Source organism: Myxine glutinosa, chromosome 1 (genome assembly GCF_964187855.1).
Source record: "Myxine glutinosa chromosome 1, kmMyxGlut1.1, whole genome shotgun sequence".
Lineage (NCBI taxonomy): Eukaryota > Metazoa > Chordata > Myxini > Myxiniformes > Myxinidae > Myxine > Myxine glutinosa.
In genome coordinates this window covers 43,502,081-43,520,217 of record NC_136261.1, presented here as the reverse complement: position 1 = coordinate 43,520,217, position 18,137 = coordinate 43,502,081, and the positions used below count along the sequence as shown (strand labels likewise).

At 44.0% G+C, this 18,137-nt stretch overlaps 1 protein-coding gene across 1 annotated transcript; it reads left to right on the top strand.

Annotated features, from left to right (window-relative positions):
• Window positions 1-357: 357 nt before the first annotated feature.
• On the top strand, window positions 358-17,662 carry LOC137419156 (uncharacterized). The gene is made up of 7 exons (XM_078770208.1): window positions 358-441; window positions 1,515-1,586; window positions 1,876-1,912; window positions 6,797-6,915; window positions 7,133-7,184; window positions 16,399-16,676; window positions 17,009-17,662. Exons 1-7 carry the CDS (start codon window positions 358-360, stop codon window positions 17,603-17,605), a joined length of 1,239 nt encoding a protein of 412 aa, XP_078626334.1. The 3' UTR covers window positions 17,606-17,662.
• The last annotated feature ends 475 nt before the right edge of the window (window positions 17,663-18,137 follow it).

The window sequence follows — 18,137 nt, the reverse complement described above, 5'->3', positions numbered from 1 at the left end:
TACGCGGGGAGAGGATCGATATTCTGAGGAAACGCCGAAACCCGCCATCTTGTTTCAACTGCGCTTCCTAACGGGCGCGGGTTCCATGGTGACCAATCTTTCTCCTGGGATTGAGATAAACCCTTTCACGTCATCCGGGAGATTGGAAGGTATTTTGATTATTCTTTTTATTAAACCTGCGTGTAATATGATGAGATGAATACCTACCTGTGTGTAATTTGATTATACTCTTGTATCCACAGGGAAAAGGCGCGATTTAAAAATAATCATACACAGTGGCATTGTGATGTCACAGACGGACAACGCCTTATTGTACGAGGGTTCCTCCCGTCAAACTGTCATTTGTTTGAATCCACGATGGAGAACGGACGTTTTTTCGTGACTTCCTTGCTCTTCATCAATGTCATCCTTTGTTACATCCATTGGTGCTCTCCTCAACACGTGAGTTTTTGTTTGATTTACTTCCCACTTTATTTTACTTCCAAGATACTTCCAACTGATTTACTTTGAATTCCAACAACATGGAATTGATTGTTTAATAATTACTTTGTCGTCGGAAACTTCGAGTCGGGGAATACGTTTGTAATTTGGACAGGTACCGGCACACAAGGACCTGCCCACTCCGTGTGTTTGAGGAAACTAGGGTATGCCCGTACTATATCTATATCTAAAATTATATCCCCCCCTCTATTTACATGAAATGGTTTGGGTCATGAAATGTTTTGGTTCATTCGCAACGCCAAAGCGAACGGCGAACGCTTTACATGAAATGGTTTGGTTCATGAAATGTTTTGGTCCATTCGCAACGCCAAAGCGAACGGCGAACGGCTTGCGAGTACAGTGACAATCCCCCCGGGGTTTTAATTAGTTTTAAAACATCGTTTAACGCCAACATAGCACCAACATAGTTTGCCGACGGGAAATAAATGAATACGCTCTCAAATGTGCCATCCGAGGCAGAGTGTGTTCGCCACGTTCGGCACACGCGATAGCTCGCTGCTCTCTGATTGGTTGAATCGTTTTTTGGACATAGCTCGGTAAGTAATTGTCCGATTAATTTCAAACCTTGAAAAGGCACATCCTCGGGTCCCCAGCAATATACCTGGCAAGTTTAAAGTATATCGGACCCGTGGTTGTCGAGAAACAGCGGTCACAGACAAACAAACGTACAAACAAACAAACACACAGAGATTACTGGAATTATAGATAGTTGAGAATTCCCGACCTGGTGCTTCCCATGTCGGATCAATCCCGCTATTGGAAGAGCACGTATGTAACTTGTTCGTGTTCAACATCCTGTTCTGTATCTTTCGAGAAGGGTTCGTCATTGTGTGCCGGTACCTTGGGTCTGCAATTCGCTCCGTGATTGCAGTGACGTCACTATTTCCATGCTAATGCCCTCAGGGCAACTCGGGATATGAAAAGACTGAGACGTTCGAAATGTCCAGAAATGTCTGCGAATCCTCCACTTTGTCTAACACTGTGTATTTACTGTCTTGGTGTCTATCACACAGAAACAAGGATATGCCGATTACTTTTGGGAAAGCGTATTTAACCTCCTCCCAAACACCTTTCGTCCTGCTCAGGTATGATGACATTCCCCATCAACGGAGTTGCGATGAATCCGAAGATAAGTCGATTAGTTTTGAAACTGCGTGGAATTGTCTCCATGGAAACGTGGTTACATTTACTTGGCTTGATCCTGTTCTTTGAGTGGATTCCCTAAATCTTAATCAGATATTAAGAAGAACTAACTCAGGTTATTTAAATCGGATTAATTATTTTAAACTCGAACTTGTCATTAAAACTTCCACCTTCGGATCCATGATTGAAAACTTTCCACCACGTGACGTGTTTTTTTGTGTTTTGTTTCAGGTCCGTCATGGTTACTGGTTCTCCAGCTTCCACGAAGGTAAGTACCTTGTATTGTTCTTGTTCACCTATGTTGTTCTTTCTGCATATTATTAGTATGCAGCTATTTTATCGAGTGACAACATCCCAGAAATGGGAATCATTCTCCATTGGGATTCCTTGGGTAAATCAATCTTTCTCAAAGATTGAAACAGAGATACATCAGCCTGCTCATCGCATGTTCGTTCGTCATTCATCTCGTAATGGGCCTCCACAACCATCCTCTACCATGTGGTGGAAAAGCGACCGAGGTCCTTGTGCGAGTGAGATGAAAACGGACTCCACCGAAAGTCCAGGACAACACAAAGTTGAGGATAATGGCCTGGTTGCATAAAGCAACCTTGAGGACAAATTTGAGGATTTCCTTAACTTTTACCCTGACTTTTCCCTTCAGGAAATCCTTAAGTTGATGGTTGCATATACGAATATCCTTGTGTTCTTCCTTAAAAAAAACACCTCCCCCCCCCTGTCCCTGTCATCGGCTCTTCTCCACCAATTAGAAGCAAGCTTTCAGAAGTCACCTGGGTATTAAATATTGTAGGAGAGGTCATCATGATCCTTCTTTGGGTTGTCGTTGTTACCATAGAGGTGTCGTGTGTATGGCCCTCCATTGTGAGGTCTTGCTGTGACATTCACCAATCCAATCCCAGGGTACGTGGAGCTCTTTCGCCTTCGTAGGCAGTCCACCTGGGAGGAGGAAACTCCCTTAGGTTAAGAGAATGGGTTAAGGAAAGATTTACCTGCAGGTTTCCCTTAGCGAAGCATTTCCTTAAGTTCTGTTGCATAAACATCTTTTAGGAAATCCTAAAGTTAAGGAAATCCTTCGGACCTGCTGCGATGCCAGGCAACCAATCAGATTAGAGATAGGACGCTGTCCGGAAACAAGAACACGTAATGAACATGAGATTTAAAATGACACTTGTTATATGTTGCATGTGGAACACGTGATTTTAAATGACACTTTTTATGTGTTGCATGTGGAACACGTGATTTTAAATGACACTTTTTATATGTTGCATGTGGAACACGTGATTTTAAATGACACTTGTTATATGTTGCATGTGGAACACGTGATTTTAAATGACACTTTTTATATGTTGCATTTGGAACACGTGATTTTAAATGACACTTTTTATGTGTTGCATGTGGAGCACGTGATTTTAAATGACACTTTTTATATGTTGCATGTGGAACACGTGATTTTAAATGACACTTTTTATATTTTGCATTTGGAACACGTGATTTTAATGACACTTGTTATATGTTGCATGTGGAACACGTGATTTTAAATGACACTTGTTATATGTTGCATGTGGAAGGAAGATCAGCATAGGCCAAAAGGTCAACATCGGCCAAAGGTCAACAACCATTTCATATTTCTAAAATCCTCAATTTTCATCAGATTTACTTGAAATTTGAATTGGATTTTCATATCAGCTAATTGGATTCAACCACGAACTATTTTCGAGGTCAACATCGGCCAAATTAGCCAAAATAGCCAAAAAGTCGAATGTCTAAAATTGTCAATTTTCATCAGATTTACTTGAAATTTGAATTGGATTTTCATATCAGCTAATTGGATTCAACCAGCAACTATTTTCGAGGTCAACATGGGCCAAATTAGCCAAAATATCCAAAAGGTCGAATGTCTAAAATTGTCAATTTTCATCAGATTTACTTGAAATTTGAATATGATTTTCATATCAGCGAATTGGATTCAACCACCAACTATTTTCGAGGTCAACATGGGCCAAATTAGCCAAAATAGCCAAAAAGTCGAATGTCTAAAATTGTCAATTTTCATCAGATTTACTTGAAATTTGAATATGATTTTCATATCAGCGAATTGGATTCAACCACCAACTATTTTCGAGGTCAACATCGGCCAAATTAGCCAAAATATCCAAAAGGTCGAATGTCTAAAATTGTCAATTTTCATCAGATTTACTTGAAATTTGAATAGGATTTTCATATCAGCTAATTGGATTCAACCACCAACTATTTTCGAGGTCAACATCGGCCAAATTAGCCAAAATATCCAAAAGGTCGAATGTCTAAAATTGTCAATTTTCATCAGATTTACTTGAAATTTGAATAGGATTTTCATATCAGCTAATTGGATTCAACCACCAACTATTTTCGAGGTCAACATGGGCCAAATTAGCCAAAATAGCCGAAAGGTCGAATTTCTAAAATTGTCAATTTTCATCAGATTTACTTGAAATTTGAATATGATTTTCACATCAGCTAATTGGATTCAACCACCAACTATTTTCGAGGTCAACATTGACCAAATTAGCCAAAATAGCCAAAAGGTCGAATTTCTAAAATTGTCAATTTTCATTCAATTAACTTAAACTTTTAAGACGATTTGCATATCAGCGAACTGAATTCAACCACTAATTATTTTTGAGGTCAAAAGGATGCTCTACTGAGTGCCATTCTACTTTGTTCTGTTTTGCCAAGTGTCGCTCTATGAGTAATTTTTCATCTGTTTGTCTGTCTGTCTGTCTATCTGTTTGTTTGTCTGTGTTTGTTTGTTGGTCCGCACAGAATAAATATGATTTTATCAGCAACCATTGGTCCGATTGAAAGCAAATTTTCACCATATGTGCTACTCCACCTGTAGAATATTTTAAATGATAATTCTGACGTTTTAGGTCACGTGGTACAGGCGCCATCTTGGAAAAACCGAAAAACGTTGCATCTCCATATCTCCGAAAGCGTTGCATAGAAAAAATTGAGACATGGCTCATTGTAAAGAACTGTCCATGTGGAATAACATGTGTCATGGATGCCTCCATTATGACTTCTTAATTCGACAGGTACAAAACTTCATCCGATCAAGATGAAATTTATTGAGCATCATCTCGGGATAAATTGGTGTAGAAACAATAATGATGACGTTATCGGTCACGTGCTTCAGGCGCCATATTTGTTTTTTTAACACAAAAACCTTAAAAACCACTGAAAACTCGTCCTGGCGAGGGTCTGCAATCTCTGATTGCTCTTTCTAGTTATATGTTGCATGTGGAACACGTGATTTTAAATGACGCTTGCTATTTTGCTGTATGTGGAACACGTGATTTTAAATAACACTTGTTATGTGTTGCATGTGAAACACGAGATTTTGAATGACACGTGTGTTATGTTGCATGAGGATTACGTGCTTTCAAATGAATAGAGCCCAAGCTAGTGATTCTTCCCAGTAAATAGTTTCCTGGGAATTCCGACAAAATTGTGGAATTGTTTCGGGCTCCCTGCATTTTCCCCATTTTTTTCGGCTTTGGGCTCGGAAAATTTACCTTTTTCCATCTCTAGTGGCAAGTGTACTTGTGTTTGCACTCGTGCAAGTGTGCTCTGTGCATCTCCTTTCCCAACCCGAAGGGGAATCTCTTCTACTCCTACTTTATGGCCCTATAAGCCATCCCAATAAGAAATGCATGCAATGGTAAAAGCTAGGTTCATACAAAGTTACATGATGATTGGATGGAAAATACAACCGTGTTCCAAATTTTCTGTCGACTTGGACTGCAGGGTACTTCACGTATCAGGAATAAAATACCTTATTAATTTATCGGTTATCTTGAACCAACCTTCCGAACACATGTTTATCATCGTCTTTGCCATGTGTGAAACGTGCTGTGATGTTCTGAATAATTTCACCATTGTTTTCATGATATTTGATTCCAAAACAATGCGGTTCGATTGAATAGCAATTTGAAAGGGAAGAGTTCGGTGAAAGTCCATAAATCTTTGGGGTCCCAAACGAATGGCCGTGGAACCACTGGAGTGACCACCGATGATGTGGAGTTGCACTGGGACGGTGTTTGCTTTTTTGGAACGCGTTCATTTCGATCAGAGGGGACACGTAGTGAACGCAATACTTCCACTCCAGATAGATTTTAACCTTGTGGTCCTCATCTTTACCGCCTTCCAACCGGCGGAGGCCAACGAGTGACGTCTTACTGTCAGTAGGTACTCATGGCGTGTCGGTGTGGGAAGTTTGCACAAGGAAACAACTGATTGGAAAGGCAGTACAATGTAATTTTGTTCAGGGTATATTTACACATTGCAGAAGCATTGGGAGGTGTGAATTATTATTATTATTTTTTGTATACAAGATCGAGGCTCGTGAAAGAGCAAACAGTAATCACACAAAAATACAAACGGACACATAAAACATATAATAAGGGGAGCGGTAGACAAGATGGGGAGAGAGGAGGAAGCACACAAGCACAACATTTGAAAGCAGGGACATCAGGAGATCTGTGGGAGGGAGAGGGCTTGGGGGGGGGGAGGCGTGGGAAAGGGGAGGGGGGGGGGAGGTTGGGAGAAGTATAAAACACAAGGACACTGCGAGGACTTCCAGGGAAGAACTCGGTATTTCAAAAAAGTGGATCTGAGGTGAATTAACGGGAGTAGAAAAGATCAAGGTTTTGGATGGGGGAAGATAAGAGATGGTGGCGAACAGCTGTTTTATCGACCTTGAGGGATGAGAGGGATTGAAGAGAGTGAGGGAGTTTGTTCCAGAGGCGGGAGAAAAGAGGAATGAAAGAGTGAAGATGAATAGAGAGTCTTGATTTTGTCTCGTGCAAGAAATCGATGAAATTACACCGACACACCTACACACCTTTTGTTCCTTATTATGATATGCGAGCAATTGAAAACATCATCTCTGGAGTGCTGTACTCACAACTGAGGGAACAAAGATGAAATAATTATCGATCACAGGTGTAATCTTTCATACATTTCTGGTTTATGTGACGTCAGCCAATTGTATCAGATTTTCAGGAAACCTCTTGTAGGAACATTCAGTGTTTTCCCAAAAGGTGAAGCAAATCCAAATCCAGGCCTTCACCGTGCTCTGTGCTTTTGTTCACAGCAATAACGAGGCCAATTATCAGCCAAAGTTGCAGCAATGGAAATGTTGTAAATATCAACACCGTCGAGACCTGCATCATCTTCACTGCAGTGTGTGTAATCTGCAGCAACATCACTCAGGTATGGTTTTGATGGTTACCTGTTCAAAAATTCACAATTCAATATAAATGGTAAATCTACCCAAACTGCCGTTCTGGACTCAGGTAGAGCAATACACGTTATTGTGGAATGTGTCGTGCTACATTGTTCACGACGTATGCGGACTTAGACAAAGTCAAGTGAAAAGAGGCTCGCTGTATTGAAGCGTTTCATGGATGTTGTTGTATTTGTGTTGCAGATTTTGCATGCCGTACAGAGTTGGCATTACAGACGTGCCATGCAGGACTGCGGTAAGTGAAAACCCTTTTATTACCTTATATTTGGTTCATAAATCTTTCTGGTAATCTTATATATAATGGAGCGAGTGTTTGTATGTATGTATATATGTATGTACACTATACAGTGCATTCAGAAAGTATTCAGACCCCTTCACTTTTTTCACATTTTGTTATGTTGCAGCCTGATGCTGAAATCGTTTAAATTCATTTTTTTCCCTCATCAATCTCCACTCAATACCCCATAATTTGTCCACACTTTGGGGTCCAGACAAGTGGCTAACATTGATCACAAAAAGACAAACTGACACATAAAACATAAAACATATGATAGAGGGAGCGGGAGACAAGATGGAGAGCATGGACATCGGGAGATCTGTTGGAGGGAGAGGGCTTGGGGGGAGGAGGCATGGGAAGGGGGGATGGTGGGAGAGATTTAAAAAAACACATGGACACTGCTACGACTTCCAGGAAAGAAATCGGCATTTCAAAAAAGTGGATCTGGAGTGAATTACCGGGGGTAGAAAAGATCAAGGATTTGGATGGTTGAAATGACAAACAGTGTAAAACAACCTAAACGACTGTTAAAAGGATCATCAAATATCTAAAGCTTGGAGCTGAGAAACGTCATGGGCCTTGTGAAGGTGACTGTGTATACGCCTTAGGTTTTAGGCCTCTGGTGTAAACCTATGGTCCATTGCAATTGTAATTATTTGAGCTACATAACCACGATATACAGTATTATTTATGCAAATAAGCAGTCGGCATGTTTTAAATTCATGCACATAACCAGGATTATAATTATTATTTTTGGAAGTCATAGAGGCAGCAGTCTGTTGCACCACCCAAAATTTTGAGTCTTCAGGGATCAGGGTATTTGTGGTCTTTTGGGTCTTTCAGGGTATTGGGGTTTTTTGGGTGTTCGGGGTCTTTATGGGTCTTTGTGGATTTTTTTGTCTTTTGGGGGTTTTTGGATCTTTAAGGGTCTTGGTGTCTTGGCAGTATTTTGGGTTTTCAGGGACTTGTCGGTCTTTTAAGTCCTCTGGGTCATTTTGGGTCCTTGGGGTCTTCAGGGTTTTTAAGGGTCTTTGGCGTATTTTGGGTCTTCAGGGTATTTAAGGGTCATTGGGGTATTTTGGGTCTTTGGGGTATTTTGGGTGTTTAACAGTCTTCAGGGTTTTTTTTGCATCTTCGGGGTATTTAAGTGTCTTAGGGGCATTTTTGGCCTTTGGGGTGTTAATGGGTTTTCAGGGCCTTTAGAGTCTTTGTGGTCTTTTAGATCTTTAAGGATCTTGGGGCCTTTTGGAGTATTTTGGTTCTTTGGAGTATTTTGGGTATTTAACAGTCTTCAGTGTCTTTGGGATCTTCAGGGTATTTTGGGTGTTTGGGGCCCATTGGGTCTTCAAAATCTCGTGTCTTTTTTTTTTTTAATACAAGATCGAGGCTCGTGAAAAAGCTAATATTAATCACACAGAAAGTCAAATCGACACATAAAACATATAATAAGGGGTGCGGTAGACAGGATGGGGACAGAGGAGGAAGGACACAAACACAACATTTGAGAGCAGGGACATCGAGAGATTTGTGGGAGGGAGAGGGCTTTGGGGGAGTTGGGAGAGGTATATAACATATGGGACTCTGCAAGGACTTCCAGGAAAGAAGTTGGAATTTCAAAAAAAGTGGATCTGGGGTGAATTAACGGGGGTAGAAAACAAAGGTTTTGGATGGGGGAAGATAAGAGATGATGGTGAACAGCTGTTTTAAAGACCTGGTGGGAGGAGTGGGATTGAAGGGAGTGGGGGAGTTTGTTACAGAGGCGGGAGAAAAGAGGATTGAAAGAGTGAAGGTGAGCAGAGAGCTTAGATTTTGGCAGTTTAACCATAAGAGGGTTGCTGGGAGATCTTGTGCGACCTGTAGAAATATTTGGGGGACAGAGCACAGAGAGAGCTGGGGGGGCAAGGCCGGAGAGGAGTCTGTAGAAGACAGAAAGGCCACCAACCTGCCTGCGGTGAGTGAGTGAAAGGCCCTCAGAGTTAGCTTCATCGCGGGAGATTCCAATGATGCTGAAAGCTTTGGTTTCAACAGCGTGAAGCCGAGCTAGGTGTGAGGCAGGAGCACCGGCCCAGAGGGGAGAATAGTAATCCATTGAGCTGCGGATGAAAGCCTTGTATGTGGTGAGGAGCTCAGGTGTGCCAAGGAAGGACTTCGCACGACGGAGGATGCCCAGTCAGCGTCTGGCTTTGGAGGCCAGCTTGGAAATGTGGTTTTCCCAGGAAAGATCATGGCAGATAGTGAGACCCAAAACCTTGAGCGACAGAACTTCTAGGAGAAGATTGTTGAGAAAGTAGATGGGAGGGTTGTCCAGTCCGTCTTTTCGGACAGACATAGTAAGAGTGTGAGATTTATCAGGATTGAAAGACATGTTCTACTTGTTTGACCAGTCTGTAATTTTGTCCAGGTCTGTAGAGAGTGAGGTGGCTGCAGACTGCCGATCTGAGGGATGAGGAATGGAGTGGCAGAGAGTGGAGTCATCAGCAAAAAGATAGAGAGGATTTTCCAGAGAGTCGGAGAGAACATTGATGAAGACCAGAAAAAGCACAGGGCCAAGAACACTGCCTTGGGGAACTCCAGCCTGAACAGGAAGGGGAGATGAGAGAAATCCATTCAGGGCCACACGTTGACTATGACCAGAGAGGAAGTCCGCACTCCGCAAGCCATGCGTGGAGATTTCCATGAATACCATCGGAGGAGTGTTTCGTGATTAGAGCTGGGTGCCAGACTGTATCGAAGGCACGTGATATGTCAAGGGAGACAGCTCTAATTTCCTGTTTGGCATTGAGGACCTCCATCCATTGTTGAGACAGCAGAAGCAGCAAGTCCAGAGTAGAATGACCTGGTCTGAATCCAATTTGATGATCGGAGATCAGGCCATTGGAGAAGAGGAAGGATTTGATATCCGAAGCAATGATGGATTCCATGACTTTGCTGATAATTGGGAGCAGGCTTGTTGGTCTGTCGTTGCAAGTATCTGTTTTTGCACATTGTTTGTGTAAAGCGGTAATGTTTGCTCATTTCCAAGATGCTGGCAGATGACCTTGAGCAAAACAGAGGGTGAAAATAACAGATAGAGGGTGAGATAGAGTGGAAGAGCAGGATTTTAGGACCCGTGGGCTGATGCTGTCTGTTCTAGTTGCAGAATCAGAGTCGAGGTTTGAAAAAACTTCTCCACCTTTTTTTTTATTTTTATTTTTTGTATACAAGATCGAGGCTCGTGAAAGAGCGAACATTAATCACACAGAAAGACAAACAGACACATAAAACAAATAACATCGGGAGCGGTAGACAAGATGGGGAGAGAGGGGGAAGGACACAAACACAACATTTGAGAGCAGGGACCGAGAGACATGAAGACATCGAGAGATCTGTGGGAGGGAGAGGGCTTTGGGGGGGAGGCATGTGAAGGGGGGTGGGGGGGGGGGGGTGGGAGAGGTATAAACATATGGACACTGCCAGGATTTCCAGGAAAGAAGTTGGAATTTCAAACAAGTTGGATCTGGGGTGAATTAGTGGGGGTAGAAAAGATCAAGGTTATGGATGGGGGAAGATAAGAGATGGTGGTGAACAGCTGTTTTAAAGACCTGGAGGGAGGAGAGGGATTGAAGGGAGTGTGGGAGTTTGTTCCACAGGCGGGAGAAAAGAGGAATGAAAGAGTGAAGGTGAGCAGAGAGCCGAGATTTCGGCAGTTTAACCATCAGAGGGTTCCTGGCAGATCTTGTGCGACCTGTAGGAATATTTGGGGGACAGAGCACAGAGAGAGCTGGGGGAGCAAGGCCGGAGAGGAGTCGGTAGAAGACAGAAAGACCACCTACCTGCCTGCGGTGAGTGAGTGAAAGGCCCTCAGAGATAGCTTCATCGCGGGAGATTCCAATGATTTTGAAAGCTTTGGATTCAACAGCGTGAAGCCGAGCCAGGTGTGAGGCAGGAGCACCAGCCCATAGGGGAGAACAGTATTCCATTGAGCTGCGGATGAAAGCCTTGTATGTGGTGAGGAGCTCAGGTGTGCCGAGGAAGGACTTCGCACGACGGAGGATGCCCAGTCGGCGACTGGCTTTGGAGGCCAGCTTGGAAATGTGGTTTTCCCAAGAAAGATCATGGCAGATAGTGAGACCCAAAAGCTTGAGCGACAGAACTTCTTGGAGAGGATTGTTGAGAAAGTAGATGGGAGGGTTGTCCAGTCGATCTTTTCGGAGAGACATTGTAAGAGAGTGAGATTTGTCAGGATTGAAAGACATGTTCCACTTGTTTGACCAGTCTGTGATTTTGTCCAGGTCTTCAGAGAGTGAGGAGGCTGCAGACTGCCGGACTGAGGGAAGAGGAATGGAGCGGCAGAGAGTGGAGTCATCAGCAAAGAGATAGAGAGGATTTTCCAGAGAGTCGGAGAGATCATTGATAAAGACCAGAAAAAGCACAGGGCCCAGCACACTTCCTTGGGGAACTCCAGCCTGAACAGGAAGGGGAGATGAGAGAAATCCATTCAGGGCCTCACGTTGACTACGACCAGAGAGGAAGTCCGCAAGCCATGCATGGAGATTTCCATGGATACCATAGGAGGAGAGTTTGGTGAGCAGAGCTGGGTGCTAGACCGTATCAAAGGCCCGTGATATGTCAAGGGAGACAGCTCTGATTTCCTGTTTGGCATTGAGGACCTCCATCCATTGTTGAGACAGCAGAAGCAGCATGTCCAGAGTAGAGTGACCTGGTCTGAAACCAAATTGATGATCAGAGATCAAGCCATTGGAGAAGAGGAAAGATTTCATATCCGAAGCAATGATGGATTCCATGACTTTGCTGATAATTGGGAGCAGGCTGATTGGTCTGTAGTTGCAAGGATCTGTTTTTGCACCTTTTTTGTGTAAAGCGGTAATGTTAGCTGATTTCCAGGATGCTGGCAGATGACCTTGAGCAAAAGATAGGGTGAAAAGAACAGAGAGAGGGTGAGATAGAGCGGCAGAGCAGGATTTTAGGACCCGTGGGCTGATGCCGTCTGGTCCAGTTGCAGAATCAGGGTCGAGGTTTGACAAAAACTCCTCCACCTTGTCAGGAGAGAAGGACACAGTCCAGGAGCAGTTGGGTTTGACTGGGAAAGGTGGGAACAGAGAGAGATGGGTTTGGGACTAAGGATTTTGAGGCGAACACAGACTTGAGGCATTCGGCTTTGTCACGTGCGATGTCAACTGTGTGGCCATTTGAGGTAAGGGAGGGGATGGAGGGGGAACAAACACCAGAAACGGATTTGACCAGACGCCACCAGGATTTGGAGGAAGGAGACAGGTTTGAGAGTTCATTCTTGAGTGAGGAGAGATAGTGCTTCCTGGCACTCCTGAGGGTAGACACACACTTGTTCCGAGCTTGGTGGAAGGAACTGAGATTGCCTTCAGTTGGATTAGCCTTCCAAGAGGCAAAGGCAAGTTGTTGCAGGGCAACTGCCTCACCACAAGATTCAGTGTACCATGGACAGGAGGAAGGGTAAGACAATTGAAGGCGAGATGGGATAAATCTGTGCATGAGAGAGATCAGTTTGCTTTGGAAGAATTCCCAGGAAGAATTGATGTCAGAGGCAGTGGAGATGGGAGACCAATCCAGACGATTGATGCCTGCTTGAAGACCGTCCCAGTCGGCCTGAGTGAAATGCCAGACTCGTCGACGCTGAGGAGGCTCTCTGAGAATGGCCAGAGAGATGTCCACTTTGACAAGCACATGATCAGAAGAACCGATTGGAGCAGAAGAAGAGCAGCAGACATTAGCAGGGAAGTTTGTCATAATCAAGTCTAGAAGAGAAGATACTCCATTGGCTGAGATCCGGGTCGGGAAATTGACAGATTGTGTCAATCCCAGTGAGTCACAGAAGTCCTTTGCTGAGGTGCCATGACTGGTGAGAGAGGAACCCACACCCAACCAGGTAGCATGATGACAGTTGAAGTCACCACATATGAGGAAGAGAGAGTTGGGATGAGTGGATAGAAGTTGGTCCATGTTGTCAGACAGTGAAATGTAGATGGAGTCATCACTGTTTGGGGGACGGTACAGAACACATATGAACAAAAGGTGGGAGCGGAGAGGAAGCCGTAGCCAGAGGTACTCCTGGGGGTGAGGAGGAGAGAGGGCAGTGCAAGGAGAGTGAGGAAGAGAGTTTTTGACAAAGATAGCCACCCCACCACCAGGCCGAGGCTCAGGTCTATCATACCGGAGGAGGGAGTAACCAGGAAGAGATATTAAGGAATCAGAAACATCTTGAAGGAGGAAAGTCTCTGTTAAGCAGATCAAGTCTGGATTGTCAGAAGCAACCTGTATGGAGAGATCAGTCAGGTTTGAGCGAAGGCCCCGGATGTTTGAGGTCCATACCGTTAATGAAGAGAGAGTGGGAGCATCGGGTACAGGACAGGGGAGGGGAGGAGTAGGGTAAGATGAAGGATGAGAGGGGGAGGTTGGGAGAGCAGTTGATAGTGTGTCAGATGTTGCAGAAGAGTTCCAAGAAAGGGAAGGATGAGGAGGATGAAAGGTTTGATGGTGAAGGGATGAGGCACAGTGAGGGGTTGTTTGAGGGGGGGCAGAGGAAAGTAGAAGGTTTGGGGGGTGTGGAGGTATGAGATAGAAGGGAGACGAAGTGGGGAGGCGGCAGCTTGGAGGAGGAGGGGAGAGGAGGGAGAATTGGAGAGGAATGGTATGGGGGGAGAATTGAATGGGAGGGATTGGGGGGGAGTTTTGAAGGGGAGGAGTGAGGGGGGAGTTTAGGAGGGGGAGGCAAGGCGGGAGTTTTGGAGGGAAGGGGCAAGGGGGAAGTTTAGAAGTGGAGGGGCAAGGGGGAGTTTAGGAGTGTAGGGGCAAGTGGGGAGATCAGGAGTGGAGGGGCAAGGGGGGGGATGAGGAGGGGAGGGGCGAAGGGGGAGTTTAGGAGGGGAAGGGCAAGGGGGGAGATCAGGAGTGGAGGGGCAAGGGGGGGGGGATTAGGAGGGGAGGGGCAAAGGGGGAGTTTAGGAGGGGAAGGGCAAGGGGGGAGTTCAGGAGTGGAGGGGCAAGGGGGGAGTTTAAGAGTGGAGGGGCAAGGGGGTAGTTTAGGAGTGTAGGTGCAATGGGGGGGATTTGGATGGGAGGGGCAAGAGGGGAGTTTAGAAAGTGGATGATTAATGAAAGACGAACATTGATAACAAATTGGGTTTGTTGTGATTTTCAAGTTAGCAATCCGATTCAGAACGATGGAGGAGGGATGGAATGAATGTGAATTTAGACCATGTAGTGAGGGAGACGTATAAGATATTGAATTTCTTTTTTTTGAAGTGGAATGAGTTGGAGAGGAAATTGAGAAAAGCCTTTTAAATAGGAAGAAAAACAGCGTGTTGTAATATACCACTGAATAAAACACAGAAGGGGAAAGGTTAAACATATTTAAATAATATTTAAACAGAACTGTGAACAATCTTATATGCACAAAAATACCAACGGGGGGAGAGCCGAGAGGGACCACCACGAGTCACGTGAACAGGGCAAACGGTAGATGGCAAGGAGATAATGGGGGCGGGGCGAACAGCACACCTGGACAGAAAATACAGGATGAGACAACAGTACACGTGGAGAAAATAAAATAAATGTTTTTGTTTTTTTTGTTTTTTTTTGGGGGGGGGGGGGGGGTGGGGATTTAGAACGTTAGACAGAGTATTATGTTCGGGGTAGAAGGGAAAAAACCAAGAGCCAAGCAAAACACGCTTAAGTTAACAAAACACCGACGGGGGTACAACTACAAGGCCACACACGAGGAGCAGAACATGATTAATTAATTACGAGTTACAGGAAATTCAAACCAAAACTAACTATAATCAAACAATATCGCATGGACGATAAAATAACGAGTTGAAATTTGACAATCTATCTGGGGAAATGGGGGAGAAACACGTGGTCGAAGAACGAACGAACGAATAAGAATGAATAAACGAATGAGCACAGAGAAGGTAATGTCTTTTTTTTTTGTTTTTTTGAGTTGAGATTTACATAAGGAAGTAGGCTTTGGGGTGGAAAGACTGCGAAAACCGAGAACGAAAGTTATTGGATCACAAACGACAGACCGCTGAGAGAAAAACAAAGCCTCAAGGTTGTACAGTGTACACTGTACATGGCCTCAAGACGACACGAATTAACACGATTTTCAATACAGGTATGAAAGATTTGCACCGAAAATCTTTGTCGGGACAATATACGTACATACACCATAAAATAAATACAGTTTTAACGAAAATACAAAATGGGAACAATTACTTAACTTCGATTTCGATGGAGAGCGTGTGGAGCTGCGAAAAAACGAACCCTCGCCAACAAGACCGGAAACGGAAGTCAATTGGGACTCACCTTGTCAGGAGAGAAGGACACAAAGTCCAGGAGCAGTTCGGTTCGACTGGGAAAGGTGGGAACAGAGAGAGATGGGTTCTGGACACAAGATTTTGAGGCAAACACAGAGGTATTTTGGGGTCTTTTGGGGTATTTTGGGTCTTCAGGGTATTTTGGGTCTTCCAGGTATTTTGTGTTTGGGGTTGATTGGGTCTTCAGGGTCTTTTGGGTCTTTGGGATATTTTAGGACTTTGGGGTCCATTGGGTCTTCGGGGTCTTTTCAGTCTTTGGGGTCCTCATGGTATTTTGGGTCTTTTGGGTCTTCATTGTCTTTTGGGTCTTTGGGGTATTTTGGTTGTTTGGGGTACATTGGGTCTTCTGGGTTTTTTCGGTCTTTGGGGTATTTTGGATCTTCAGAGTCCTTGGGGTCTTCTGGGTCCTTGGGGTCTTCTGGGTCTTCGTGGTCTTTTGTGTATTTAACAGTCTACACTCTACAGGGTAGTTTGGGTGTTTGGGGTCCATTGGGTCTTTGGGATCTTCTGGGTCCTTGAGGTTTTTTGGGTCCTCAGAGTCTCTAACTCATTTAACCGGTTGTCACACAGTATGTGTTCAAAGATTGCCCCAGAAACCCCCGCATTCAAATCCCTCCTAATGCACTACTGAAAGCCTTTAAAACCTAGCCTGATGTTGGGGGACAGACACACACACACACACACACACACACACACACACACACACACACACACACACACACACACACACACACACACACACACACACACACACACACACTGTGTTTTATATGGTAGATAATCATCACATTGCTTGTTCTCACGTTGTTTTTATCACTCAGACTGCTGTGACTTTGTGCGGGAATTGGAAAAATTCAGTGAATATCACATCAAAGAGCCAAGAGTGAAGCCAACCTCCAATGATGGCGGCATTGTGTCGGGAACAAATCCATCCCGCTCTGGCCTGGTGAGAACGACATCCCATTTGAACTATCGTCGATCTATGGATAGAGATGTGGGTGTTTACAAGAACGAATATGGAGCGACGGGAGAAAAGAAGGTTGATCCAGATATCGATCTGCATCACCTGGGACAGGATTGCAGCGCAAATATGATCCAGGTAAATTACATCAAGCTGAGAATGAAGAAGGAAATGATCGTATTTTTTCTCTTAACCATGTTTGCTTTTAATTATTTTATTTTAATGTCTAAAGATCATTCAAAATTCCATCCTCACACCGCCTTCCAGGATATTGAATACCACTTCGTGTGAAAGGTTGAAAAATGTGTAAATTTACTTTCCCAATGAATCATTCATTAAAATTTGTTATTTTATTATTTGATGCAAATTTCATCAGCTCAATATTGTTCTTTTATTCTCAAATCCTCATTCATTGTGCAAGTTTTCTAGAGGCTTGTGCCATCAAATTAATTCCTTTCTTTTCTCTACAGGCAAACTACCCTGACTACCGGACTATGAAACACGATGCACACCCCCTGGTTCTTCGGGGGAACCAAACAAAACCAACATCTGAGTTCCAACCACGATCACCTCAAGGACCAGCAACACAATCTCAGAAAGATCAACCTTCTGGGTCAAGTCAGTCACAGGGAACAGTGGCATTCATCAAAATGCTCATCCAGAAGACCCTCAGACTTGTATTTGGCTTACTGTCGCTAGTACATGAGTCGTACAATAGAATCTGTGCAAAACGGGAGAAATCTTCACTCGAGCTGATCCCACCAGGACAAGGGTTCCTCAAACATTGCCCATCCTCTCTCCCTTTTGTGGATGGAAAGACTGTGCAGGTGCTGGAGAATAATATTCGAGAGAATATAATTGAACATCAGGGGGGTCTCCCAGGTCTCGTCCAAAGTCCTCTCAATGATATTCAGCTTCCTGCGCAAACACTTATCCAGAATTGTTCCCAAACGAAACCTACAAGAAATGTGATCGCCAAGACCAGTCCACTTCTTTTCATTCGTGGCGAAACCAGGGAATATTTGGAGTGGCACATCGATGATAAATCTAACAAACTATTGGTTTGAATGTTTCGGGCTCGGGTTGGGTTGGGGTTTTAATTTGAGGGTTAGGATGGAGATATGGATTTGGTTTCAATGTGAGTGTTTCGCTTGGGTTTGAATGTGAGGTTCAGGGATGTGGTTATAATTTCCAAAACTTCAACAGATGCCTCCTATTATATTACTAGTGGGGTCACCCGGGGAATCCCACGGGCAAGGACGTGTGTGACATTTCGACATATTGAGTTAGATGCTGCACCTGCACATTCAGTTTCACAAAATGGACACCTGCCAATTTATCAGCTGCACAAATGATGTAATCTACACAATGTATTTACTTCTGATAACATGTGAATGCATATGCGTGCACATCCACAACCACACCCACACACACATATACACATACACACATATATATACACACACACACACATGCACACACATGTACACCCACACTCATATACACACACATACATACACACATGCACATACACTACACATGTCCACCCACACACATATACACATACACACAAACACATCTCGTTTTTTCATTTCTGTT

Coding starts and splice junctions, on each gene's coding strand:
- LOC137419156 (XM_078770208.1), top strand. CDS start 358: ATGGAGAACGGACGTTTTTTCGTGACTTCCTTGCTCTTCATCAATGTC. Junction 1,913..6,796: donor GTTCTCCAGCTTCCACGAAG/GTAAGTACCTTG, acceptor TTTTGTTCACAG/CAATAACGAGGCCAATTATC. Junction 6,916..7,132: donor TCTGCAGCAACATCACTCAG/GTATGGTTTTGA, acceptor TTTGTGTTGCAG/ATTTTGCATGCCGTACAGAG.